Below are 26,955 nucleotides of genomic sequence, written 5' to 3' on the forward strand. Positions count from 1 at the left end.
TCAATCAGCCCAATAACCGCTCTTGCTAACCCAACAAACGATAACATCAACAAAATTGTAAGCTTTTTGCTAAACTCCAACCTAATTCATTAAATATACAACTATAGTTTCCTCTTTCTATGTAAAAACCATTGTCACCCTAGACGAGCGGAAGGCCTTAGCTGCTAATGCCCCTAGTTCGCAGTTACCTTATAGTTTTATACTTTTAGTGAGCCTTAAATAAATATACAAATACATTTTTATAATTCAACGTTTCAATGCCTTGGCAAGAAGGTAACAACTCTGGAAATATGTATATTTTTTCGACAAGCAGTCGTGCTGCGATATATTTTCTATGCTGTCATTCACCTGGCAACCCTCCAAGACGCTTCTCCCCGCGTCGATTGGCAACCCTGATGGCCCGGCATTTCGAGCGGAATTTGTGAATTTTGCACTTAGCCGCTGTTTAACCACGATCTTGCCCAAAGGATGCCGCGTGTAGCCAAGCCGAAAGCCGCTGCGCCGGCCAAAAAGGCGGTGCCGGCCAAGAAGGCCAAGAGCAAGCTGTATGCGATGCCGGAGAAGGTGAAGGAGGGATCAGTTTTTACCGATTTGGCCAAGGGCCAGTGGCGCATTGGACCCTCCATCGGAGTTGGAGGATTCGGCGAGATCTACGCCGCTTGCAAAGTGGGGGAAAAGAACTACGATGCGGTGGTGAAATGCGTGAGTAGTGCTCGTTAGCCTTTTTGGAGTTTTCCCATTAAAACCCGTATTTTCAGGAGCCACATGGCAATGGTCCTCTCTTCGTGGAGATGCACTTTTACCTGCGCAACGCCAAGCAGGAGGACATTAAACAGTTCAAGCAGAAGCACGGCATCAAATCCCTGGGCATGCCCTACATACTGGCCAATGGTTCCGTGGAGGTCAATGGTGAAAAGCATCGATTTATAGTCATGCCGCGCTATGGCAGCGATCTCTCCAAGTTTCTGGAGCAGAACGGCAAGCGACTGCCCGAGGGCACTGTCTACCGACTGGCCATTCAGATGCTGGACGTCTATCAGTACATGCACAGCACTGGCTACGTTCACGCCGATCTTAAGGCAGCCAACATACTGCTGGGCTTGGGAAAAGGCGGCGCTGCGCAGGCGTACCTGGTGGATTTCGGTCTAGCCTCACACTTCATCACAGGCGACTTTAAGCCGGACCCTAAGAAGATGCATAATGGCACCATAGAATACACATCCAGGGATGCCCATCTGGGCGTGCCTACCAGACGAGCGGATCTGGAGATTCTCGGTTACAATCTCATCGAGTGGCTGGGCGCGGAGTTGCCATGGGTCACGCAGAAACTACTTACTGTACCTCTCAAAGTTCAAAAGGCCAAGGAAGCATTTATGGATAACATAGCAGACAGTCTCAAGACGATGTTTCCCAAGGGTGTGCCCGCTCCAATTGGGGATTTTATGAAATATGTCTCAAAACTAACACACAACCAAGAGCCGGACTACGACAAGTGCCGCAGTTGGTTCTCAGGTGCGCTCAAACAGTTAAAAATTCCAAACAGCGGAGATCTCGACTTCAAGCTGAAGCCACAGACCAGCAGCAACAATAACCTCAGTCCACCCGGCACGAGCAAAGCAACAGCAGCCAGGAGAGCAAAGAAAATTGATTCGCCAGTCTTGAACTCATCACTAGACGAGGAAATCTCCGCCAGCGAAGAGGATGAGGAGGAATATACCCCACCTCGCAAGAAGACTGTTAAAAAGGTCTCCCCACCAGCCCGAAACGCCAAAGTTTCGCCCTTGAAGCGAGCAGCTGCTGCCCCTGCCGCAGAGAGCTCACCCCCCATCCAGAAGCGCGTCAAGACTGAGCCCAAGTCAACTCCCAGGGAGAGAGCTACACCCAAGGCCAGTCCCAAGCCAAGGAGCACACCGAAGGCCAGTCCCAAGTCACAGACACCCACTGCTGCGCGACTCAAGACTCCCAGTGCTGCCAAGATCAATTTCAGCCCGTCTATTTCGCTGCGCGGTCGTCCCGGTGGCAAGACCGTGATCAATGATGACCTCACCCCACAGCCGCGTTCCAACAAGACCTACGAGTTCAACTTCGAGCTTGACGTTAGCATGGATGCCAACGTAATTGTGAATGTCAAACGCAAAAAGAGGGCGGATAAAGATAAGGCGACTGCGGTTGATTCACGAACACCCTCATCCCGCAGTCTGGCGTCTAGTTTGAAGGAGGAAGGCTCTCCCGCGACCCGTGTAAATCTGCGCAAGGTAAACGGTCATGGCGATGAAGGTGACTCCTCCACATCCGGTCGCAGTCCGCGGACACCAGCGGTCACTGTGCGGAAATACCAGCGATAGGAGTTTTTGTTTTCTGTATTTTTACATTTGTAACCTCTATAATAAAAACTTGAATTATTTTCTTACATTTACCTGTGTTAACTGCAAACTGATCCGAACTGAGTTCGGTAGTACATACAGCCGTGGACGTATAAATAGCACACATCAGAACAGTAACTTTAGATCGATTATTTCAGAAGTATTTGGCTTTCGATTCCAAAAATGTTGATGTGAATTGATTATTGCTCTCTTCTAGATGACGTACAACCAAAAAATTTACCATTATCATTTTTTTCTTCTGCTTTATGCTTAATTTTCGTTCGCGAGCGATTATTTAGAGTGGTCACAGAAATAGCACACTTTAAAGAACTTACAGCAAATTCCGTGTAAAAAGTGGTTTTTCTTAGTTTTTTTTCGTGATTTAAAAAATTTCGTCAACAAATTAATGTAATTTAATACAAAAGTTAAAAAAATGGGTCGAGGAAAGCATTGTTCAGTTGAAGAAAGGAGGATGATATTCAACCTAACTGAATCTGGCAATACACCTGCTAAAATTGCCGAAATAATGAAATGTTCGAGGAAAATGGTATATAATGCACTAAAGGTAGTGAAGGAAAACACAGCATATTTGACCAATCAAAAAAAACGCAAACCAAAGCCACGAAAAACTGATCCGCGTACAGATATGCTCATAGTACGGAAGAGCAAGGCGGATCCTTTCAAGTCCTCCCGCGAAATTATGGAGGAAATAAATAAAGAATGTGGCACAAATGTATCGAGGAAATTAGTGGCAAGAAGACTAAATGAAGCTTCCCTCTTTGGACGCATCAGCAGAAAAAAACCGCTCCTGTCAAAACGCAACATATCGCAACGATTAAGTTTCGCACGGGCCCACCGGGATAAGGACCTGAGTTTTTGGAAAAACATCCTTTGGAGCGATGAAACAAAAATTAATAAAGTAGGACCCGATGGGAAAACATTTGTTCGTCGTCCAAAAGGCCAAGCTCTTAACCCCAGGTACACCATGAAGACTGTTAAGCACGGTGCCGGTTCCATTATGTGCTGGGGTGCATTTTCCTGGCGAGGTGTGGGTCCGCTTTACCGGATCACTGGCGTAATGGATCGCTTTATGTATGTGGACATTCTCAAAAATCAAATGGAACCATTTACGTTTGAGAACATGCCTCTGAAATGGACATTCCAGCACGACAACGACCCAAAGCACACATATCGTGTCGTTAAAAAGTGGTTGAAGGACGAATCCATCCAAGTTCTGGAATGGCCGGCTCAAAAGCCCTGACATAAATCCAATAGAAAATCTATGGAATGATGCCAAGGTTATGATATCCAAAAAAAAAATTTCGAATCTTGACGATTTGTGGAAAGGTGTCCAAGAAGCCTGGAACTCCATTCCAAAGGATAGATGTCAGGATCTTGTGGAGAGTATGGGTTGAAGATGTAACGCAGTCATCAAAAATCATGGATACTCAATCAAATATTAAATTTGCTTTACATTAATTACTTTTAAACTTATTTTTTATGATTAATTGAAGATATTTTGAAATTGTGCTATTTCTGTGACCACGCATTTTTCGTTGTTTTTTAGTTTTTAAATTTCCACATCTTTTTTTTTAAACATTTATTCATTTTGATTAATTAATTTATTAGTTTATAAGCTAAGCTATGAAGAACGAAAGCTGTTTTATTTCCAAGAAATTTTTTTTAATTAAAAAAACTATTCAAAAAGATGAACTTCATTTTGTGCTATTTATACGTCCACGGCTGTATGTATTATGTATAAAAGTCATTTATTTGAAATGATTTCTGGTTTAATTTCGAAATCCCTATTAAACGTTCAGAATCGTATGTAGATTTTAACTTTATACTTAATTATAAGGAATGCTAAATTACTGCTTTGATCTGCGCTTGCTGCTGCTGCCGCTTTCGTGATGTTTGGAGGAACTGCTCTTGGAGCTGGACTTGTTGCTGGAGCTGCTGCGTCGCGATGAGGTGGTGCCACTGCTGCTGTGCTTCTCCAGGCTGCCGATGGCGCTAAGTGAAGGCGCCGTAGTGGATTTAGACGATCGATCTTCTTTGTGCGATTTGGACGACGACGAAGAGGAGGACTTATGGCCATGCTTGCTACTGCTACTGCTACTGGCATTGGTGGAGCTGCTGGGTTCGGGCCGGTAGAAGGGCGACGAGGAGTTGGAAGAGTTCGATGAGCGCGACGAGGCTGCCGACGATTTGGCTTTGCTGGTCAACGGCATGGGTTCGTCGGCTATAAAGACAGTTGGCGTTACGGCCGCTGCCGAGGATGCTGTCTTCCCACTGCTCGTTGGCTTGTTGCAGCACGTGTCGCACTGCCAGTTCTGCTCCTGATCATCGGCAGCCTCCTCCTTTGTGATGGGTGGCTTGTGGCACTCCTGATGGTACATGGCGCCGCACTTGGAGCACTCAATCAGCCGGTTGGTGGCCGTGAAAACCATCTCGCCGCACACGCAGCAATTGAGATCACCAAAGTCGCCGGTGTCTCCGGTATTAACTATTCCCACGGCACTCAGACCGTCATCCGAATCAGCAATGGTGTCCACCGAATCGGAGGGCTCCTTGTCCGGTGAGTTGGTCAAATTGATGATCTCGTCCGTATTGATGGGCTGCTGCGGTGGCGTGGCAGCCCGACCGACAAAGTTGGCCTCATCCTCCAGCATCCGTGGAGTCATGTTGTTGGTTAAACTCTTTTCCGGACCAAAACGAGTCTTCAAAGCCTCGTCCAAAAGCAGACGCAATTCGGCTGCCGAGGTGGGATTACTGGAGTGCAGCAACTTGATGGCCTTTTTCAGCACAGGATCCACTTCCTGGGCAGCTGCAGCTGCGGCGGCTATATTTGCGGCCATCTTAATTTCGAGTAAATATAGTAAATAACAATATAAATGCAGTTTTTGCACGCGCAACAGCTGTTTTCTTGGCCAGTGTAGCCACACTGCCGGCTGAAGCCATTCACTTGGCAAAGTGGATTGGAAATGGCGGGAAAATTCAATTTTAAAGTATGTTCTATAAAACAATAAAAATAAAGTTATGGGTCATTTTGCATAATATGAATATAGCCTATAAGCTACAATGTTACTACGTAAGTAATTAAAAAATGTATTTATGTTGGGTTCTCAAGCTTCGGTTAGGCATGCTGAGCATTACTTTATACCATTAAACTACGGTTAGTTAATAGTTTCTTCATTCATTACGTATTCATTACGTATTTTCAAAAGCGCAACAGCTGTGTGACCAGTGCTACCACACCGCCGCACAGCTCGGCTTCTTCCAAACCGCTGCTATTCGCCTGTAAACGTAAAGTAACAGTTCCAAGAGCCAGTGTTGTTTTTTTGGACAGGTAGTTTAGCCGCTTACAAACAAGGTATATTTAATGTGAAATTAGTCATTTTGCCAATATTGATGTTCGTTGTTATAACTTGCGTGCAACTGCGCCGTCGCCTATTGTTGTTTTGTTGTGCTGCGCAAAGAAGAAAAATACATACGAACGAACTGCCGTGGAAAAATCGAAGCAGAGAGCCAATCGGAAAAGCAATAACAACTTGGCTCTCTCTCAACATAAACAGTTAGCTGGTGATAAGGGAAATCGAATTACTTTTTGTTGCAAAAAGAAAACAACAAGAACGCTAATCTTAAAGGTGGAATCACCAATAAAACAGTAAAAGAAACCAACTGCAAACGCTTTCCAGCGCCTTGACTCATTTTGTGACAATATTTCAGCGCCTGCAGGTGACCAAAAAATGCGTTGCAGTTTGCACAAGGACTGCGCAGCTCCCACGCAGGAAAATTTTCGTCAGGTGGGATGATACATTGAAAAATCATTTATATTGAAGCACAAACTATACATTGCATTTATTGACATTTCAGCAGATGCGTTTCCAAATTGTGATTTCCCTGCTTTTGTTGCTTTTCTTCTGCGGCGAGAGTGTCGCCGCTGACGCAGCCGATCAGCTGGTAAGTGGGCGGTTGGTGGGTGGTGGGTGGTCCGTGGGCGGGAAGTGGGCGGCGGGCGTCTATTTTGGGGCTGTTTGTTTGTTTTCACTGCGCACTTGTTGCCTTTTGGCCGAGACCCCGCTTAACGCCCCCGTAATTGCATGGTTTTCGACCGCTTATCACTTCCAGTCTTTGTTGGCGGAACATTCGAATGACTATGATATCAATCAGCTGAATAATAGAGCGATTAAAGCTAGCAATACAGTCATAAAAAATATCTTTTGTTTGTTTTTAAAAAAATAAAAAATTGTTATATGCTTACTTTTCCTTTAGAAATTCTCCACCACGGAATGTAAAATCAAGGAGCCCATTTACGGCAACACCTTCGACTTCAGTGGCCTCCACTCGGACTTGGGCCATGTGGTGAAGAGCGAGAGCAATGGAGCCGACCAATTCGAGTTCAATATATGCGGAAATCTTTCAAAAACCTGCAATGGCGAAAGTAATGTGGCAGCATGCCTCAAAAAGCAGGGAAAGGAGCATGTTTTGGGTGAGTTGAACAGCACTTTATCTGTATCTCACACTCTATGATGCCTTTACTGTTCAGGTGGCCAGCATGAGTTGTTCTACAACCATGGAAATATGTATCTGAAGTATAAGAGCGGCGCAAAGTGCGACAATGGCACTGCCGACATTCCCAACTACCAGCTGCATGTACGGCTCACTTGCGACTATACTTTGGATGCGCAGCCTATCCACATAACGGCTTATGTAAGGATTTGAATTTGTTACCGAAATACCATCATTCTGATTAACATACTGATGTGCTTGCTGTGCTTCTTCTAGGCAGACGATGCCTGTTCTTTTTACATCTCCTACAGGACGCCACTGGCCTGCCTTTCCATTCCCGATGGCCTGCAATCCAATAGTTGCAGAGTGGGGGACACCAAGTCGAATGGAACCTTCGACCTGATGCCGCTGAGTGATAGTAACTACCGCACTACCGATCGTCAGGGTGCCTTCTTTCTGATCAATATCTGTAAACCGGTGCTATACGGAGAGAACAGCATGTGTCCTGCCGGCAGCAGCGTTTGTCTATATAATAAGAAAGCCACCAATCCAAAAGAACGGTGGGTAGAACTTTGATTAATATTGCTTGCAAGATATTAGTCAAAGGTTTTTCCCCATAGATTTATCAATTTTGGCAATGTACAAACGCATCCGGTGGTGGAGAATGGGCAGCTTTTGCTCAGGCATGAGTCCCCAACGCCCTGTGCGAAGAACACCAGTGTAAACTACACCAGCGTGATTTACTTCAGCTGTGACAAGTTCATCAGGGTGCGTAGTTTAGGGTTTCAGGTTTATGCTCAAGCTAATCTTATGTCTTTCTTCTAGAATGCCCATCCGGAGTTCGCGGGTCTAGGAGCTGATTCCTGCACCTACCAGTTCAACTTTGTAACGCCTTTGGCCTGTAATGATCTCAAACCGTGCACGGCCTTCACCTCCACAAATGAGCTGTGAGTTGTACATATACTTAACTATATCGAATCCACTTTATGTCCCTGCTGTGCCCTCTTAATAGGTTGGATCTGAGTTCGCTTAGCTCTAAGCCCGCTCGCACTTTGCTCAAGGATGGCAAGAACTATACAATTGCAGTGTGCGCACATGCTGGGGCGCCCTGCCAGGAAAATGGCGGTAAGTGGACCCTTTGCGGACTGAAATATTGAAATAGATTTTAGGAAAAACTTATTCGTCACAAAAGCGAGTCATAATTAAAAGGGTTTAGGCCAACCGTAACCTGCTAAAGCTTTAAACCCTTTCGCCTCGATGACTCTTGTTGTGCGAGATTAATGATTTTTTATTGCTCTTCTGCTCGAGTGGCTCTCATGGCCATAATCGTCTTCGCAACCGGAGAGGAATGCCGGAAAAAATGGGAAGGGCCCGGTCAAGTGTTGACCATTTCATCCGGTTTCCATTAAAGCGCACACGAGTGGCTCTTTCTAGGTCCCTCTACATCTGTTCATATACTCCATATACTCACTCGCCCACTCGCACTTGTGTGTTGGCAGTTGTAAATGCCGTGGTATGATGATAATGATTTAGATCTGTGATGTGGTCCGTCATATATTTACATAATTTACGAGTCTGCATGTGTATATGCATGTGGGTTGGTCAGACCATTAAGCCCGTCAATCCTCCTATCCGTTGGCTATCCTTCCATTCCACGTGAAAATTCAATTTACATTTTTTTGACGTCAGTAATAAGCTAAACGCTTTCGACGGCCTTCTGATGCTCTGCGTTTTGTGATCAGTCTGCTTCGAGTATATATTATAAGAATTTAATGTGTAGCTTAAACTTTATATTGAGATTTAGCGAATTCAGCTGCTCCGAATCTTTAATATAATGTGTTGACTAAGGTGGATATGTGAAGCGTCTAACACTTTATATCTTCATATTTTATATAGTTGGTTGAAGCGAAACATAAATATCAACACATGGTTTACCCTGCCAGTCCAGTGCATAATCCTACAGCACATAATGCCAGCATATCCGCAGCTTTGATATTTTTCTATTTATTTGCCTTGTATGCGCTGCATCAACATAGGGGACGTTTCGCCCTGGCAAATAACAACTTTTCCTGATGCGGGCCGTTGGCAAGTGAAACGTGTCTCGTTTTTCGGTAGCTCGTAGCTGTTAGCTGGTAGCTGGTATCTAGTATCTGGTAGCCATGGCACTGCTGCTCACGCAGAGCAAGGATGTGTATCTGGGTGTTCGCACTGGGTGTCCTGCATTCGTAGTTGACTGCAGACGCATATCCGTTGGCGCGTCCTTTTCGGTTGGCTGGCTCGCTCGCGGCTCACACAGACACACGGCGGTGTGGAGGCGATACCATGGCCCACTGCTGGGCCTAAACAAATAAATAAGTGTGTGCTGTGCTGTGCTGTGCTCCCTTTTGCCAAACTGATGTCCAGGCCATGAGGCAGAGACCTACATGAAAATTTCATTTGTTAGGCAAATAGCAGACGCACACACATGCGCGAAAGTGGGGCGCAGGACGTGCCAGAGCTTTTGTAAACAAGCTGGCGCTTATTTGCACTGAAACAAATCGATGGCACTCTATGACAATGTTGCACATATATCAGTACCTTGAGTTTAATGTAAGAAAGATTGAGTATAGATGATATTTTCGTGGTCTCAACTACAATTCTTTGGATGCCAATGTAAAATATATTTATTTTAGTGTGGAATCTAGCATAATTTTTTTCACGGTGCACACTGCGGTGCACGTTCGCTGTTTGGCGCCCAGCTGACACTGGCAGACGGCATATTGCAGGCACCCCAACTCATCCTACGAATGGGGCATTAAAATCTCCTGGTTTGCATAGCTGAATTCAATATTTGAAGGCATTTGGCAGGGGGCATGGCCCTGGCCCACTCAGCAGCCTGCCACTGAGTTATGGCCACGCCCCCATGCGAGGGCAAATCCCCACGCCCACCAAACTGCTGCTGTTAATTGCTTATGCAGCATGCGTTTCCCTGTCATTTTGTGTAATTTTCATTTGCGATTTCGTTCTGCATTTCATATTTATTTATGGTGGGCGCGGACAAATTCCCATTTTTGAAGGCTGTTGGGTGCGCTTTGGCCATATGTACGTATTGCACCATGTGATATAATCAGGCAGGCTTCATTTAATTGCGCCGCTTCAAAATGATTGTCTAAACAAATTTAGTGTGGTTTGCAGTCTATAAAGGTATTAAAAACAGTGTAAACATATTTTAACACGTGAAAATTAATAAAACATGATATTTCCTCTGGAACATTTTAGTAATAGCATATGTATATAATTTAATGATTGATTATGACAATATAATATTGGTTCACATACATGGCAGTGAGAAGATAATGATTTCAATCATATTGTTGCTTATTTCTTAGTCTTAGAAGTATAAATTTAAGATTGCTGTTTCCATTTTGTGGTATTTCACATAGAATAACATGCCGTATTTTGTGGAAATCTGGAGAGTATCAAATTCCAATGGCACAGCACTTTTGTGCTTGCTGTTTTTCTTGAGCGGCTGCTGCCGCTTTGTTTATAATTTCAATTTGCTGTTTTTATTGTTTTCGCATTTTACTCCTTTTTATGGGGGGGCTCCGGATGCCCAGGGTTCTCTGGTTATTTGTTTGCGCGCTGCTGCTGCTGGCGGGCAAATTCAATTTGGCCCCGAACTGGACAAAAACCGAACCGGTCCATCCTGATGCTCCTCCTGCTGCTTCTCCAGCTTCTCCAGCTCCTCCTGCTCCTCCTGCTCCTGCCAGCCGTAACTAACACTTGCCGGCAGCTGTTTGGCCTGGATGCGCCATCTAAAATGGCATCAGGCAGCTACTAAATCGTTTTATATTTGTTTTTCTCGCTACTGCCGGGTTTTTGCCGCCCGCCGCTGCTGCCGGCTGATGGTCAATGTTTTTAGGGTTACTTTCGCCCTTTGCCTCGATGTTTTCTTATTGAAATTCAATTTGGCCCCCGGGCTCCACTTTTTGCCCTTTCGCAGGCGGCCTCGCTTTTTGGGCACCGAAATATTTTCGGTCATACCGCTGCCACTCGCCTTATCAATGCCACAAAGTCAGCTCCTTATATTTTAACCCTTCTCAGCAATAGGCGGAATTTAAACAATGTTTTGTTTCATGACCGCAATGCGAACCCCAAGGCGGCTTTGAGTCGAGATTGCATTGGAATTCAATTTGCGGGGGCTGTATTGTGTCGGTGTCTCGGTGTCTCGGTGTGTTTGTGACCAGGTCAATCTCGTTGGATAATCTTGACAAGGAAATGATTTTCACCCAAGGTGCGTGTGTGTGCAAGTGTACATCCTGGACCGTATGAGTTACACAGCTGCGGTCGAAATAATAGCTCAGAGGAGTCTGAGCTCTATGCCCAATGATATTGTTATTCAAAGCTGTTTCAATCTTGTCCTATGTTGAACTTCCATTGATACACACACTTTATGAAGCTTGCATTTATATTTCTTAACAAACTACAAGCTTAAACCATTTTAAAGCTGATGGGACTTTCCGCTCTGCGCTTGTCTGTTCAAATAAATCCTCAGAGGACGTCTTCTGTTCTTCTGGGTCTGTGGTCTGCTAAATTCAATTGCATTCTTCCGCAGGACACTAGCAGGTCCTGTTTGGAATATACATACATACATACGTACATAGATACATGCTTACACTGGGTTATACAGAAGTACATACATATATTGTCACGCAGCCCCACAATGTCATTTATCAATTTAGTTGACAGTCGATTTCTTTTTCGATTTGCCAAAAGCCACCTCAATTGGTCTTTTTCTCATCGTTTTTTGTTATTTTCTCGTTGTTGGTCATGGCTCTTGATCCTTCTGTTCTGCATGTGTGTGGATACTTGTCCGATGTCTGCAATAAAGTATAAAAATGTGAAAGGCGGGTGAATGTGGAGCTGTGGATGGGGGCACAGAGTGCAGAGTGATGGGGTCTGAAATTACCATACTCTAGTCAAATCACAATCACAATGCTGTCTGCTCTAGGGCGCTCAATCAAAATCCGGCAAATGTGAGTGACATTGCTCAAAATTGTTGGGTTGCAAGTGAAATGGTAGATGGTAGATCGAAATGGGAAGAGCCAGAAACTACAGCTGCAGGGCGAGAAGGAGATTCTGTGTATTTCCATAAAATTGGGTTGTCAGCAGGACGCTTTTAGCTATCCACACAACTTAATGTTATTTTTAGCCAATTAAATCGGAAATTCCGTAAAAAGAAGTACATGAACCGAAGCAAATGTACTGGCATTTATGCATTGTGTGGTCTTGATGCGTTCCCGTGTCCATTGTGTCTGAATGCCACTCTGGATAGGAGGCGGCACTAAAAGCCTTCCGATTGCTTGGACATTCTCGCAGTTCGGGTACTGAAAAAATGCTCCTTGCAAGTTGACAAACAACGAGAACAATTAATTTTGGCTTTGATGTCCAGTCGCTTCTACTGCCGCTCCTTGTTATCCCTATTCCAGCCCTAAGCGGGTAACGCTTCATTTGCAGGACGTAGAAGTCCTGTGCTCAGCAGTGCACTGTCAAAAATAAGTGCACTATAAGGTCAAGTAAGTTAGTAAAAGTTTTAGCAAAGTGCGAGTTCTTCAGGAGTAAACAAGTAGGAGTCTCAGCAATACGCGAATTCTTGAGGAAGTAATCTGGGTAGAGAAACAAAAAGTGACTTCTAGACAATAGCCTAAAATTTGTTTGAGTGTGTTCAGTGAATGGCTAAGGTTTTTTCGGCCAGGATTTGCCGGCCATGCTCGTGTTTTGTTTGCCTTTCAGATGGTCTTTGTTTTTCTTTCTGACTTTTTGGCACTTGGCGCCCAGCCGTGGAGCACTCAATTGATCCGTACGCTTCCCGTTCACTTGCAGGCGCTTGTTACGAGCAGAATTCCACGACCACCAGCCTGGGCAACTCCAACTCGCAGCTGCGTTTCAATCAGACCGGTTCGCTGTATTTGCTGTATGAGGATGGGGCCGAGTGCTCCGCAGCATCGGGCATGCGGCGCTGGTCGACGAAAATCGAGTTTGTCTGTGCGAACAATGCCACCAAGGACAATGGAGTCAGCACTGCTGGCGGTAGCGATTCTTTGAAAATAATTGAGGACTCCAATTGTCAGCTGTTGATCCAATATCAGACGCCGCTTGCCTGCCGGGAGCCGATTAGATGCAAGGCAACCACCTACGTGGACCACACAACCGATGGACTGGGCAGCAGCGGCGACGAACTGATCGACCTAACGCCATTGATTAGCGCCAGCGACAACTACGAGGCACGAGTGGAGCTGCCGGCCAGCATGGAGCACCTGGTGCCCAAGACGACCAAGGTGAGCTGTTGTAGTTGTAGTCCCTGATTTCCCCACAGGCAAAAGAGGCCCCCAAAAATACCATGCCAATTCTGACCGTAATTTGCTGGCTTTTGTCTTTGCCACTCAACACAACCCAGGCGAGGAGTCCGTTCCAATTCCGTTTCACCCTCTTATTTCTTTGCAGTTCTTTTTGAATGTGTGCCGTCCATTAGTGCCCAAATACCAATTAGGCTGTGCCGGCGGATCTGCTGCCTGCATGGCCAAAGTGACGGCCGCCGGCGCCCCCGAGGAGGAGCGTGTAAGTACCACACGAAAATCCACATCCCCACATATAGTACATATCCGCACAGCTGGGGGCAGGAAACTAGTAACACTACTGTTTGGTTAGACATAGAAGGTTTTATATAGCTTAGCATAAGATATTTTTAGCTACAAAGATAGCAATAAGTTTGGTTTATTTAACCAAAGTATACTTCATTCTTAGGTTAACATGAGAATAGGCTTCTAAGACATATTCTATTGAGCCCAGCTGTGTGTGTGTGTGCACACTTCAAAGGGCCACAAGGGGGACGGGTGTTTTGGCCACGTGAAGGAAAGCCGCTTATGTGCTTAAAACTCTTTGTATGCATATAACGTTTTGGGAGGAATGCGCGGGGATCGCTCGTAATTTGAGTCACTCCCACTACGTATTTCCACCTCATAAACGCCTCAATATGCTCGTGGCTCCTTTGGTCAAATGCCCGAAATTGCGGTGCCATTCATGCATTAAATATGCAGCAATCTAATTGCTAAGCTTCACCCACAACCCACTAGCCAAGTGAAAAAACCATCAAGCTCCCGCCCAGCCCCACATACTTGGGTGCCCAGGGGACTGACCAGTGGATTTGCTAGCTTCATTAAGAGGAACCTCCCACCTCCAACCTCGAACATCGTACTGGCGGACTGGGAATTCGTATGCGGACTCACACTGTCTGCCGTTGACAGCGGCCAAAAGTTGTTTAATGCCAAAAATCTCCTCGCTGAGCATGTGGTCCCAGCAACTGTCCAACTCTGTGGGGTTTTTGGTGCCTAAATACTTAAGCCCACAAAAGTATGCAATGAAATTTGCCCGAATCCAGATTTCACCCAGCACCACAAAATGGTCGAAAAAAAAACTCCTGCTTCCGTTCGTAATACCTAACGCTGGGCAAAATCTTTGCAAATGAATGAGATAATTGGAGGGGATTGGCTTGGACTCAATAATTCATACATTTTTCCATTAGGCCATAGCATACAGGCATGGAAAAAATGGGTCTGATTTAATCCGGCGTATGCTTTAAAATCCCACTGGTAATTTGAACTTGAAAACTCGGTATTTTTCTGGGAAAATGTGCAAATGTGAAATGATAATAATTCAACTGCGAATTCAATTTACTTATTGTTTGCGTGCCTCCTTGACTGCGTGTCCTTCGCGGCTTTCAGCAGCTTGAGTTTCGGCTTAGTGCCAGGTCGTCTTTGTTGTGAAAGTTGGATGAATTATGGGGCTCCCCGCCAAGTTGCCCCGCCAACCGCACTCGCCCCACTTCAATCAGCACAATAATTGCATGCGACAATGGATGCATGCCAAGGGTGGAGGCAATCGCTCTTGCCACTGCATTTTCCGTATGCCAGGCCCAAAATGTCGACCTCGTGCCTTCCGACCCCGCGCTGTGGCACCTTCCGGCTCTAACTTTTATCACAAGCTGCACAAATTTCCCGGGTGCAAAAACATTGTTCAAGCTGCTAAAAAATAAGCACGTACGCGTTGGAAATGGCTATGCGCTGGAGTTGGAAGCGGAAAGTACGGATAGGAGGCAGTTAAGTTGCCAGCAACTGTGGCATCCAAAGCAGTGGCAGCCCCACAGGGGGTTTTTAAAGATAAAAACATATTTTATGCACTTTAGTTTTAAAAAGCTTACAAATCAACTATAAATCGCTTAATATGGCTAACAGATTGTTGCTTGCCACCTTTCTTAGTTTGTTAATTTGTTTTCAACCCCCCCTAAGCAGGTGTAGGGTACCCGCCACTGCTTCTAATGGCTGCAGGGGGTCGCAGTTTTGTGGCTGGCAGCACGCGAGTGAAATATGTGAGCATAACGTAAGGTCAGTCAACGTAACGTCGCGCTACGTAACGAAACGGAACGGAACGGAAGGAAATGGCAGAATGCGGCTTGGGGGGTAAAATATCTGTAAAAACAGCTTTTAGCGGCCAGCAGCATCCATGTGTGCATGTGTGTGTGTGTGTGATGGGGCAAGAAAGGATGATGAGGAGCAGGAGAAGGGGGGCGTGCCTACCGGCGACGTGCCCTGTAAAGCATTTCCGCTAGCGGGGATGTTTCAGTGGGCTGATGGTCTAATGGGCGGATGGGCTGTTCTATGTGGCTCCAAATGGGTGGCGGCTTAAAGTGCCATCGGCTTTGTTTTCATGCCGCCAGCCTGGAAATAACGCAGTCATGGCAAATATATTTTTATAAAAATTCTATTGCTCTATTTTTGTAGCTAGCACTTTAGCTGCGTCAGTAAATCACAGAAAACTATTTTAAATATTCAACATATGCGGTATTCACTTTTAAAATGATGTTTATATTATAAAAGCAATAACTATTTTCACTATAAATTCAAATTAACTACTTAAAGTATGCACTACTCTGCACCTCGTAGTATCTTGAAATGTGGCAACCATAAAGTAAAAAATATAATCATGTTCATAAATTGCAAAGAAACTAGCTTACTTCTCAACAAAAAAAAAAACAGAAAATGGAAATCATATTTCTCCGTGTACCTTTTGGTGGTACCCCCAACCCTGTTTACATTTTGCGCCACGTTTTGCATTTTGAAAATGCTTCGTTTCCAGAGCATTTCGTGTGCGGAAACGGAAATGTGCTGCTCGTAGCTGCTGACGCGCACTTGAACGGACCCCAACCGCCCCTGCTCCCCATCCCGATTGGTGTCCCTGCTCCTCCTGCCCCTCCTGTCTTTCCTGCTGCTCCGCCTCCTCCAGTGGTGGCCTCCTGGCCAGGCCCACTCATTGGCAGTTGTCGAACGTTGTCGCCTGCATTGGCATCTTGGCATCTCCCCAACCGAACTCAACCCAAAGCTCCCCCCTTCAGCCGTTATCGCATGCACATATTTTAATGTGCTGCCATTGCATATCCCCAGGCTAACAGCTACAATGGAAAGAAGCATTGCTGGGTCCTGAAGGGGATTCCGTTAACCCACTGTGCACAAAAGAGCTCCGGTTACCGATAAAATACTTAATTGGATAGTTTTTTGGGCCGAATAGCATGTAGTACATGAGATAGTGAGTTGAGATAAATTGGTATCAATTTTATGTTATTAATATGACAAAAAACTGAAATAACTATGAAATCTTCCTCAGAAGTTATTCAATATATTTTTTAAAAGTTTAGGCGCTTTGAAAAGATTTAGCTTCATGAGTGTCCTTTTTCTAGTACACAATCTAAATGAAGTTTTGGTTGTTCAAAGTGCTTTTTTGCTTAAAAAACTCTAGGGGTCTTTATAGGGTTAAGGAGCTGGCACTCCAGACATTTGTCGCCTGGTGCGCCTGACTTAAAGGAAGCCCCGGATCAGCGACACGTTTGATTTTTACTGGGAATTTCGGCTTGGATTGCTGCGAGTGCGAGTCAATTCATTGGCATGCAGGGACTCCATTGTCAACTCGATGGGGGCGTTTGACTTGTGCCAGTGCAAATTTGGCAACGGGCATGTGACTGGCATGGCAATTGGCCCCCACTCCCAGGAGCTATTACCCCGGCCCATCTGCTCTCCCCTCATCTCATCTGCTCTCATCTGCACTCCTCTAGCTTGCGGTGGCTGCATCTCCATCTCCATTTGCATTTGCATTTGCACTTCCGACAATAACCACAAAATCGTCAAAATGGCTGCCGATGGGGTTCTTCGCCCCATCAAATCGGATTAATAACGAAATTGATCAAATTGTTGTGCAAACAGCTGAATGCCTTGCCAGCAGCATCTCCACAATGCGGGCTTTAACTCGTCCTGCCTTCGTCCTTCGTCCTTCTCGTCGCCATTGTGCTTATTGTTATCCCCGTTATTGTCCTGGCCCTCAATGTCATGCCTCTCCTGCCACTATTGTTGTTGTTGCTGTAGTTCCATGGATTCCTGTGAATTTCTGTCTCGGCCAGGCTATAATGTCAATGCGACCGCAAGCCAGATGACCCGCCCATTCGGCCCATTCCACGATCCTGAATCCTGAGTGGGAGTCCTTTTGCGCTGGCATGTTTCTGGAATCGCTGAACTTGCGGAAATCTTTATTGCTTTTCAACTCGGACATGGCCTTGTTATTTTTTCCTTCGCCAGGCTGCGATTCGAGTTGGAAAACTATATGAAGGTTCACAAGTTAACAAATGTCCTTGATTGTAGGATTCCCTTGCGTACTTAACTTTCTATAATATTTCCAATACGCCTAAGGCGATTCAGCTCACTGTCCATTTCATTGCATCATATCATTTCACCGCTCCTTCCATAATCAAGCCAAATAAGAAACGAAAAGCATTCTCTTACAAAACGGAACAAAACGTGAAGGATAAGCTGCCTCCGCCTCCATTGTTTTGCCACTAATTAGAAGCAGCTTCCTAAATAAATGTCGTGTCCTGAAATCCTTTTGAGAATCCGAAACAGTTCTTTTAATCTTTCGCCGCCGCCTCCACGTTGCTCTGCAGCGCATTAAAGTTTTCGATTTGTTTGCCTGGCTGGGCCAAAGATTTTCCAACAATCAAGACAAGATTTTCTTCTTGTTTTCCTGTCCCTTGTTGTGAGCTTGGCCTTGCCTGGCCTCGTGTCCTTTTGTGTGAGTGTGTTGTTTTTTTTTGTGCAACTCATTTATTTGTATCTGCAAACAATTAAGTTACTTTCAGTCTGGCCGGCCAGTCGTCGCTGGCATTTCGTTTTCCTTTTTTTTTTCCTCTTATCCCTGAGAGGAAAGTTGTGCGAAACTTAAAAAAAATAATCACAAATATCCAGGCGCACGCACACTGGCAAACGGAAACATACAGAGAAGTTACTCGCTTGTTCAAATGCGATAAGAAAGTTTTTCAATAAATTTTGCACAGCAAGCTACTGGGAAAACTTACTGCCGAGCGAACAGCAGCAGCTACGTTTGCCTGTGTTTTAAGTCAGTAAGCTGGCGCCGACAAAGTCCCCTCAATGTGTCCTATTTCCCTCTGGCTCCTTAGTTTCTCAGTTCCTCAGATCCTTACGCCTTTCTATAGCCTCCTCCAATGCTAATGAGATTTCTCGGCTGAAGGTCAGGCCACGTTGCTCATCCCTGTCGCCATCTCGTTGTGTATTTGCTGATGGCGCATTAGCTGCGATTTTGATTTTCAAATGGATTCTCAAAAGGGATGGACTCACACACAGGGACGAACTGGCCAGTGAAACGGCCAGCAATAAATAATAGAGCAAACTGCTAAAACATCGCCTGAGCTGCATACGAAATGAGTTCGCAGCAAAAGAGCTTGGCACTGGAGCTGGCACTGGAGCTCCTGCTCCTAATACGTTTAAGATGAGACGACAACATGTGCAACGCTTGCCGCCATCGACCTTGTTGACCCGAGCATAAATCTTGTGCCACTCGAACGCCAATGCACCCTCCCCCTTCATCCATCCTTACCCCGCTCCACTAGATACTCTCTTACAGGACCAGCTATCCCTGCTTTTTGCGCATTAAGCTCACATCGTTGGCCGGCTAGTTGGATAGCTGGCAGCGTTTAAGCAGCCTGATTGCCAATAGCAGCAGTTAGCGTGCTCCATCGATGGGGGCAGCAGCAACAGCTGCCCAGGCGACGAACTGGTCGAAAGCGTTACCGATTCTAAGGGTCCTGGGAAACACTATTATATACTAGTTCATAAAGCATTTGAAAAATAAGTACATTAAACTTTATGTACGCTTTAAGTGGATACTCCAAAGGCAATAGCATTAGTCATATTTTTACTTAGGATATTCTTTGTTCTTATGTATGTACTAGCTTAATATAGAAGGTATATACTATTTTGATAGGAAGTAGCGCTAGTTCGTGTTGGTCGGGTGCTCAGTGCCATTGAACTATCCATTAAATTGTCGTTTGTGCTGACTGGCACCAGCATGTCCTGCTGGCTCTTGGCCATGCCAGTTATCATCGCATCGATGTGCCGACCACTCCACACTGAAACCGACTGATTCGTTGTTGGTTGGCCTGGAGACTGGAGACTCGAGACCGACGACAACGATAGCAACAAGCAGAAACCGCCAGGAGGGGCAGAAGGCGACACAGGAACAGGAGCGTGTGCGTGGCTCAGACAGGGATTTCGAGTTATTTGCCGCAATCTCAGACATAAAGTTAAACATTTCGCTTTTTCCGAGGCTCCTCCTTTTAAGCTCCTCTTACGCTGTCTCGTCCGCAGAGCATGGGTTTTCCGCTGGTGTCACTGACGCAACGGAATCGCACCTTCGCCGAGCTGGTTTACTTAAGGGGAGACCCCTGTCCCAGCGACAACACCACGGAGCTCTCCACGCACATCCTTTTCAACTGTGATATGCGTACCGGTCGGGTAAGTACACTGCTCGAAACAACGCATGATATGCTGCAACTATGCTCCATTTATCACAATTTAGAAGGAAACATTTAATACTAATTATTTTTACCTTCCAATTTGATTTGCCATTACTGAGCTCAAGAAATATATACTTGAGTATGCGAAAATTTGATTTGTGTAGTCCGTTACGGAAAATTGCACATTCAGGACTTTTTGCAGACGGAATCGCCATTTGGCAGGGCTTTCTGTGGACATTAAATGACTGTGTGGCAGCAGCATATATGCGATTATTTCATGGCCACTGGTCCCATTTCTGTAGCAAATTGCTGCATGCACCTAATGGTTCCACCTTCACCTCCTTACTCCTTACTCCTCCATTTTCAGGGACAGCCCGTGCTGCGTTCGATTGAGGACTGCGCCTACCGCTTCGAGTGGGCCACCAATGTCTTCTGTCCGCCGCACGAGTGCACCTTCAGTGAGGACACCTGCGATCTGGTGCACGACGAGCTGGGTCGGCGTTTCAACTTCAAGAGTGCGCCGTTCACCAAGGATGGCAAGATTGAGGTGAGTCGAGCTGAATGGCCGTCGGAGTGAGGACTCTAAATTGCACTTTTCCGCCTGCAGATTGACTACAACGCCACGAAGATGTCGGTAAACATTTGCGGAGCGCATCGCAAGGCGATGACGGACTATTCGCAGGCGCTGGTCAACATATTCTTCACACACGTGTCGCCTAATTGCGGTCGGGAAGGTGAGTGAGTGCAGTGGGTCCTTTTGAAGCAGCCCGGCTAATTCGATTTACATATTCCGGTGCTTCGGTGCTTCGGCCGGCTTAAGGAGCGGGAGAATCCGCGTTGTCGCTAGTCGCTTGTCACTTCCGTTTCCGGTTCCGCTTCCCTTTCCGCTGGCGCAACACGCGCGCATTGCCGCCATTTTGTTTGCCTTTCGCTCGCCCTTTTTTTTGTTTGCCCCTTGTTTTTGGTATGCTTTTGGCTGTTTTGTGTGAAAACGTAGCAATCGCATTAGATTTGGCATACAGCCCAATGCACTTTCCGTGCCGGGCCCTTCTTGCAACACCACACCATTTGGATCCTCGCGGCATTTTATCGCGTAATTTTTGTCGCTGGCATTCGGGATTTTTTTTTTTTTTGGTTTTTTTCACAGCGGCGCCGTTCTTGCAACTTCTACATTTTCGGGTAGCCGTTTGCTTTCAAACTAAGATTCTTTTTGTTCATCTGCGAGCAAAGTGCCTGAAATTATACAAGAACAACGAATTATACAAAAAATATCAAGCAAACGAAAAAACTGTCTGCGAGATAATGCGGTAAAATAATCTTGCTGCACTTGGGGCGAATCTCTCTTTTTCTCTGGCGCTTCTCCTGTTTTTTCTATACATTTCGTTCGTTTCTTGTTTGGTCGATGTGATACTACTGCATGAATATTTAATGCATGCAGAGCGCAGACAGTTGGATCGCACAGGAGGTGGGTGTTTGGTTTTGGGTTTGAGTTTTTTTTCCTGTGGGGGCTTAAAAGGCGTCCGGCTTCCAGTGCCGAGATTTCCCCCGAGCCATCGGGGTTAGCTGGCTTGTATTCGCACAATGATTTTTATTCGAGCCATTGCATGGCACTTAAAACTTTGCTATTAAAACAAAAAAGTTTTTATTTTGACAAATAAAACTGACGACGCTTTAATTATGACACATTTCCATTGTCTTCAGCCCTGGCCGTAAAATGGTATTATTTTAAAACTCTGTGTGCGGCACACAAACTGTTTCGCCATTGTGGGACGACAATGCGCAATCTGCAAACGATCAGACAATTTTAATATGCCCAGTGACAGGCGTTGGCAGATACCAGAATTGTGGGTGGCTGTCGGAGGAGGAGGAGATGGTCCCTGGATAGACCAAATCCCAACGAGTTGTAGATTTTGTGTGGCTTTGCGACCGAAGCTGAAGGCTTTGATTACCCCGCTCCAGCCACACTCAAATATACCCATTTGACCGACAACAGTAGCAGCCTGACCCTGCTGGAATCCAGGACAACTGGCCGGAGGAGGAGCAGGAGCAGGACCAGCAGCAGGAGCAGCAGCAGCAGCAGCTGAAGCTGAAGCTGTGTTGTCGTCTGTGGTGATAATTATTTTTGGCTTTTATGCGATAACTTTGCGGTGTCCAGGCCCAATCCACTTTGCCTAACCCCCTTGTGCTCTATGCTGTATAATTTCAAATTTTGATAAGGATACTAACACTGTGTGTGTGTGTGTATGTGAGGATGTCTGCCTTTGTCTGGGCCATAAAAGTAGAAAGGCTGACTTTCTGGTTCCCTGCTGTGTCGCTGCTTTTGTTCGCCTTTATTAGGGTTAAGATTGTTTTGAATTGGGGGGTACATTTGAACTAATTAAAGTGCTCTCGAAACTAATGCCCTATTATGTTTACACTCCTTGCAGGCACGATGAACGTCCAGATTCGGCTGATATGCAGCAACCAGACGGAGAGCAGCAGCACCATCTCGAGCGTAAGTACAGTGTGTTCTATGTATTCTCCCACCTGAATCGGTTAGCAAGGCATCTGCTGCTTATTCTTGGCTTCTTCAGGGATTTCAAAAAGTATAGCACGCTTTTCAGCGCTGTGCCAAATGCGCATCAAAGAAACACAGCGGGAATGGCAACTTTGGGGATGTATTGCATGCTTTTTCTTTGAATGCTCTATCATCAGTACAGGGTACAATATATATAACACTACTTTATAAAATTGATGTATCAGTTCAATGTTTTGAAGGCCACTGTGCATATGATGAGAATCTAAAAGTGGAATGTGTTTAAAATTTGTAGAATTATTAATATAAATTTGCAGACCAGCTGCACAGCAAGGGTACACGAAGTTGGACTACCTGAAGTTATTTTTCTTACCCTTTACTTTTCGGCTGCTTTGTGAATGCGAACAAGAAATCTTCGCAGTCGGTGGGTCCGTTCTCAAAGTCTCGCCACAAGGCACCGAGCTTGGGCTTCAAAGCGAAAATGTAGGAAATATGTGTGCGCAAAAGGGCAACAAGGGACTAACCGACGCAGCAGCTATGCCACCTTAAAAAGTGGGTGGTGGTTGGTGGGTGGGTGGCGACTAAGGCCGTGGGGGTGGTTGGGCATTGGAGGTCAGGAGCTGCGGAGAGGCGGAGCTCAGGGCTCGGAGTGCGGCAGGTATCCTTTGTTATGCTTACCACTTGGCAATCGGCTTTGCCTGTGCATCTTTCTCATTTCAGCCCTTCTCGGCGTGGCTGTGTCCTTTGTTATTTGTCTTTTCATATTTTCTGTTTTTGCGGTTCGCTTTGCATTTCTTGCTTCTTGTCTAATACCTTCCACCAGCTCAGCTCTTAGCTGCTGGTTGGAGCTTTTGTTTCCCGAGTTCATTCGTGTCGCCCCAGTCTTTCGTGCCCCAGTCTTTGTTGACATCAATGGGATGCAGGTGCTCCGAAATGGGGGATCAGATGTAGAGATATGCACGCATTGTTCGCTCTGTGACCCCTTCCTTTATTGACCAGATGACCCTTGGACTTTGGTAGTGGCATTAGCCAAGGATTGCCAGGCCAGCAGGCAGACGAGTCGCTTGGTCCGGGGTAAATTAAATTACATGCCACACACGCCTTTTATGCTGCACCTACGAGAGTGCACGTGTGTGTAATAATATAATTAAGTTGCATTTGCCTGCAGCACTTTGACTAATGACCAAGGATCCGACTTTGTTGTGGCTTCTCTGGATGGCAGCATCATTAGTATGCAGGCCCGACTCTCTTTAAGCTAATTAATAATTGTTTGTTTTGCTTGGGCGACAATTAACCGCAGGTTGCAGAAATATTTCCCCATTTTGCCAAGCACAATACATCGTAATTAGTGGACCAACTGCAATTGCATTAGCCGCCGTCCGAAAAACGTTTTGCAATTAGTGCTTGAGGTCGGAGCCGCCGCCCGCCCCCCTCCCCACGCCCACTTTCACATCCAATGAGGGATTGAATGGGGTACCCGAAAAACGCCAAAAACGCCAAAAACACTCGACGGTCATCATCACACCGCATTTTAGTCCATTACGCAAAAATTACGCCCGGAGATGCGTTGCTGATTGAAAATATTTGCCGGTCCATTTTCTAGGTCGATAGTTGTCGATTTTATGTTTCACTCCGTCGCGACGGACAGCTGGACCCGATATTGGCGTCCTGTTTTCGGCTTCGCTTTTGCATTTGTGGCACCAGGCAATTGACCCAAATTTAAACCGGCTGCAAGCTGTTTGCCACCACCGACAAACGTTTCCAAATGCCGTCGCCATTGGGGGTGACGGGCTGTCGCCTCTGACACCCCATAGTACACCATAGTACACCTCCCACATCCCACATAGCATTCTCCACATAGCCGATCCCAAATCCCACTGGCCAAACCAAACCCCTTTAACCGACTGTCGTCTACCAACAATCGAACGTAGTTTGGTTTGGGCTGCCACTCGTGTGCATGTATTATCCGATGATGTTAATTGCTTGACACGCTCTCTGGGATCTTTAATATTTCCATTTCCCTTTGCCGAGTTCCAGACATCCAGACAGCTAATACATCCGACTAATTTAGCTCAATCAACAGGTTAAGCCGAACAAGATGTTCAGGTCAGCTTGGCAGGGAAGTTGGAATGGGGGAAAAAGAAAAGCTAATCGCTGGAAGTACACAACACGCTTTAATCCTTGAACTGCAAAGCGGAAAATAGCGTTTGCTGCTACACTTTAAAAATAAGTATGCCCCCAAATGCTAAAAAAAAGGCTTAGAGGCAATATTTTGAAATTTCTCAGACTGCATACTATATTTGATTTGTTTCCATGAAGCACTTCAACTTTAATTGATAAATTAGTTTGGGGTTTTGCATACAACTTGTTTAAATAGCCGACTTTAGAACTACGCATTTGTTGGCAGTGTATGTGTGCATTTATAGCAAACTGTATATATGCACAACGAAGGACAACTTTTGGGCAGCAACAAAAAGGAGCTGTGTACATGGTTCCTGGCACTGCGACTGGCAGCGGCGCTGTTGGAAAATTAGCGATTCAATGAAATGGGATTTTAAATGGCTGCAAACTTTTTAATGCGTTGCCCCCTTTCCGCCTCGTTTGCCTCTGGTTCCCTGTTCCCGGTTCCCGGCTCCAACCACACCACCTAGTCACCCGATTCTCCTCGCGGACATGTTCGTGTCTGGTGCGGCGCCTCGCCGTGACGGGAAAGTTTTAGCCAGCTCGCCATCCAGCCAGCCAGGCAGCCAGCGAGCGTTTTTGCCTTGCCACTTGCAGTTGCCAGTTGCAGTTGCGCCGCAAAAGTTTTTAAATTATGCGCACATTTGCTGTTTCATTTTGCAGTCGCTGGTCGCGCCGGAAATGGTCTTTGGGTGAAAGTGTTACACAGCAGCAAGGGTTTTCCTTTCCTTTCTATGTTTTTTTTTTGTTCGCCAAGGCAGCAGGATGCCGGCGGAAACAAGCAGCAAGCAGTTGTTGCGCCACGAATTTGCAGCCGGAGTCCAGTCGTATTTTACTTGGAATTTATGCCCCCACACCCATATCAATTTATTTATTTATTTTTGCCCAGCCCTTAATGAAGAAAGTTTCTAATTACACGAATCCGCTTTCTTGCAGGACCAGCAATGCAATTTGCTTTATGTGCAGCGAACGCCGAGCATCTGTGAGTTCCTTTCCCTTGGCGCGACCCAGCAGGATTCCGTATCCAATGGCTCCACGAGCAGCAGCACCAGCAGCACCACCTCCACCACCACCAGCACCACCAGCAGCCCCACTACCCGGGCATCGCCAGCGGGTAAGCCAACCAAGGCGGCCACGTCGACAACGACAACAACAGCTGGTCCCGATCCGGCGGCTACTCCCATTGGGCCAACGGCGTCCGTGGGCAGTAAGTGCAGCTGGCCCGAAACGGTCTCCCTTCCCCATAATCCGTCACTTATCCGCCCCGTTATGCCCGCTCTTTTCAGCCATCCTGGGGGCCATTCTCTCGGTGACCTTCTGCGTGACGTGCCTGGGCCTGTTGGCCTTTTCGCCGGCGCGGAGGCAGCGCGTCCGCCGCCTCTTCCGGCGCAGCAACTCCGCGGTGCGATACTCCCGGGTAAGTCACCAGAAAATTGATAAATTCCTCAGTGTTTAAGCAAAGGGTTTCATTGTTGGAGTTACATTTTGCAGATACTTTTGCAAATATACATTGTTGAACATTCGAAAACATGTTTTTGCATTCTTCTTTTCTTTTTTGAATATTTCAACGTTTGTTTTCGTTACCTAATGCGTTGTGTTCTGGCCATCGTCCCATTGCAGGTGCAATCCAATGAGGAGGCCAATCTGCTGTTGGAGCCCAATGGAGAGTTCACCGAAAGCGATGACGACATGCTGCTTTAGGTGGGCCCAATCTAAGCCAAGTCGTCGTCGAACGCCTTATTCGCCATTAGGAGGATGGGGCTGGGGCACATGGTGTGGACACACAGAGGAGCGGGGGTAGTTAGTTAAAGTCGCGAGAGATCCCAAAGTGAGTAACATAGGACACCAAAGAAGACATTACTGAAAACTGGAACTGATTGAACTGTGAGCTAAACAAAACAATTGAAAACTAAAGAGAACTGTAGTAGGCAAGTAGGGATAAGATAAGGAGGTGAACTGCTGATATAAAACTGTACAATACGCGTAGGCAACAACGACGACTTACGAAAACCAATTACCGGAACCATATATATATACACATTATATATTTTATATACCCTTCGTATGTAAAGGAAAATCCCCAACCTAACCCGTACCTATAGCTATAGTTAAATGCGGCCTGCATTCGCCAGAGAATTGCAAAGGACAATTGCTTGAATCGTATTTTCGCTGAGGGCTAAATGTATAATCCGTGTAGCGCAGCAGCTTTTTCCTTCCATTAAATATGTGATTTCATTTTTAGCATTTTCAAGTGCAGCTTGTAAGTGGTATTCCTTTGAAACGATTTGTATTTTACTCTAAGGCAATCTGTACTTACATTTTTGTTTGCGTCTTGTGTTGTTTTTTAGTTCAATAAGGCGAGCCACAATTTAAACGGCTGAGTGTACACTTTTAAATGTATACCTAATAAAAACTAAAACAATATATTTAAATCCCTTTGACTGTAATATCTTACCTTTCTGTTACCTTGGTCGGGATAAATGAAAAATGTCGTG

At 45.8% G+C, this 26,955-nt stretch overlaps 3 protein-coding genes across 7 annotated transcripts; 2 read left to right on the top strand and 1 right to left on the bottom strand.

Moving 5' to 3' along the window:
- The first annotated feature begins 346 nt into the window (after nt 1-346).
- On the top strand, nt 347-2,410 carry LOC122620330 (nucleosomal histone kinase 1). The gene is made up of 2 exons (XM_043797744.1): nt 347-702; nt 759-2,410. The coding sequence occupies exons 1-2, from the start codon at nt 469-471 to the stop codon at nt 2,343-2,345; spliced, it is 1,821 nt and encodes a 606-aa protein (XP_043653679.1). The 5' UTR covers nt 347-468; the 3' UTR covers nt 2,346-2,410.
- Nucleotides 2,411-4,077: 1,667 nt separating this feature from the next.
- LOC122620427 (integrator complex subunit 12) lies at nt 4,078-5,293 on the bottom strand. Its single transcript, XM_043797875.1, has one exon. The coding sequence runs from the start codon at nt 5,219-5,221 to the stop codon at nt 4,232-4,234; it is 990 nt and encodes a 329-aa protein (XP_043653810.1). The 5' UTR covers nt 5,222-5,293; the 3' UTR covers nt 4,078-4,231.
- A 387-nt stretch (nt 5,294-5,680) lies between these two features.
- On the top strand, nt 5,681-26,857 carry LOC122622222 (cation-independent mannose-6-phosphate receptor). Of its 5 annotated transcripts, none has more exons than XM_043800509.1 (18): nt 5,681-5,736; nt 6,093-6,169; nt 6,243-6,326; nt 6,639-6,855; nt 6,913-7,076; nt 7,152-7,435; nt 7,496-7,643; nt 7,701-7,822; nt 7,888-8,000; nt 12,738-13,192; nt 13,359-13,472; nt 19,616-19,762; nt 20,132-20,311; nt 20,372-20,498; nt 22,191-22,258; nt 25,397-25,667; nt 25,747-25,877; nt 26,081-26,857. In XM_043800509.1, the coding sequence occupies exons 2-18, from the start codon at nt 6,113-6,115 to the stop codon at nt 26,159-26,161; spliced, it is 2,763 nt and encodes a 920-aa protein (XP_043656444.1). In that variant the 5' UTR covers nt 5,681-5,736; nt 6,093-6,112; the 3' UTR covers nt 26,162-26,857. The 5 variants fall into 5 exon arrangements, with proteins under 5 accessions (XP_043656444.1, XP_043656442.1, XP_043656443.1 ...); XM_043800507.1 differs by lacking the exon at nt 5,681-5,736 and adding an exon at nt 5,798-6,030 and having other exon boundaries at nt 6,240-6,326; XM_043800508.1 differs by lacking the exon at nt 5,681-5,736 and adding an exon at nt 5,799-6,030.
- The last annotated feature ends 98 nt before the right edge of the window (nt 26,858-26,955 follow it).

This window comes from Drosophila teissieri, chromosome 3R (assembly GCF_016746235.2).
Source record: "Drosophila teissieri strain GT53w chromosome 3R, Prin_Dtei_1.1, whole genome shotgun sequence".
Classification (NCBI taxonomy): domain Eukaryota; kingdom Metazoa; phylum Arthropoda; class Insecta; order Diptera; family Drosophilidae; genus Drosophila; species Drosophila teissieri.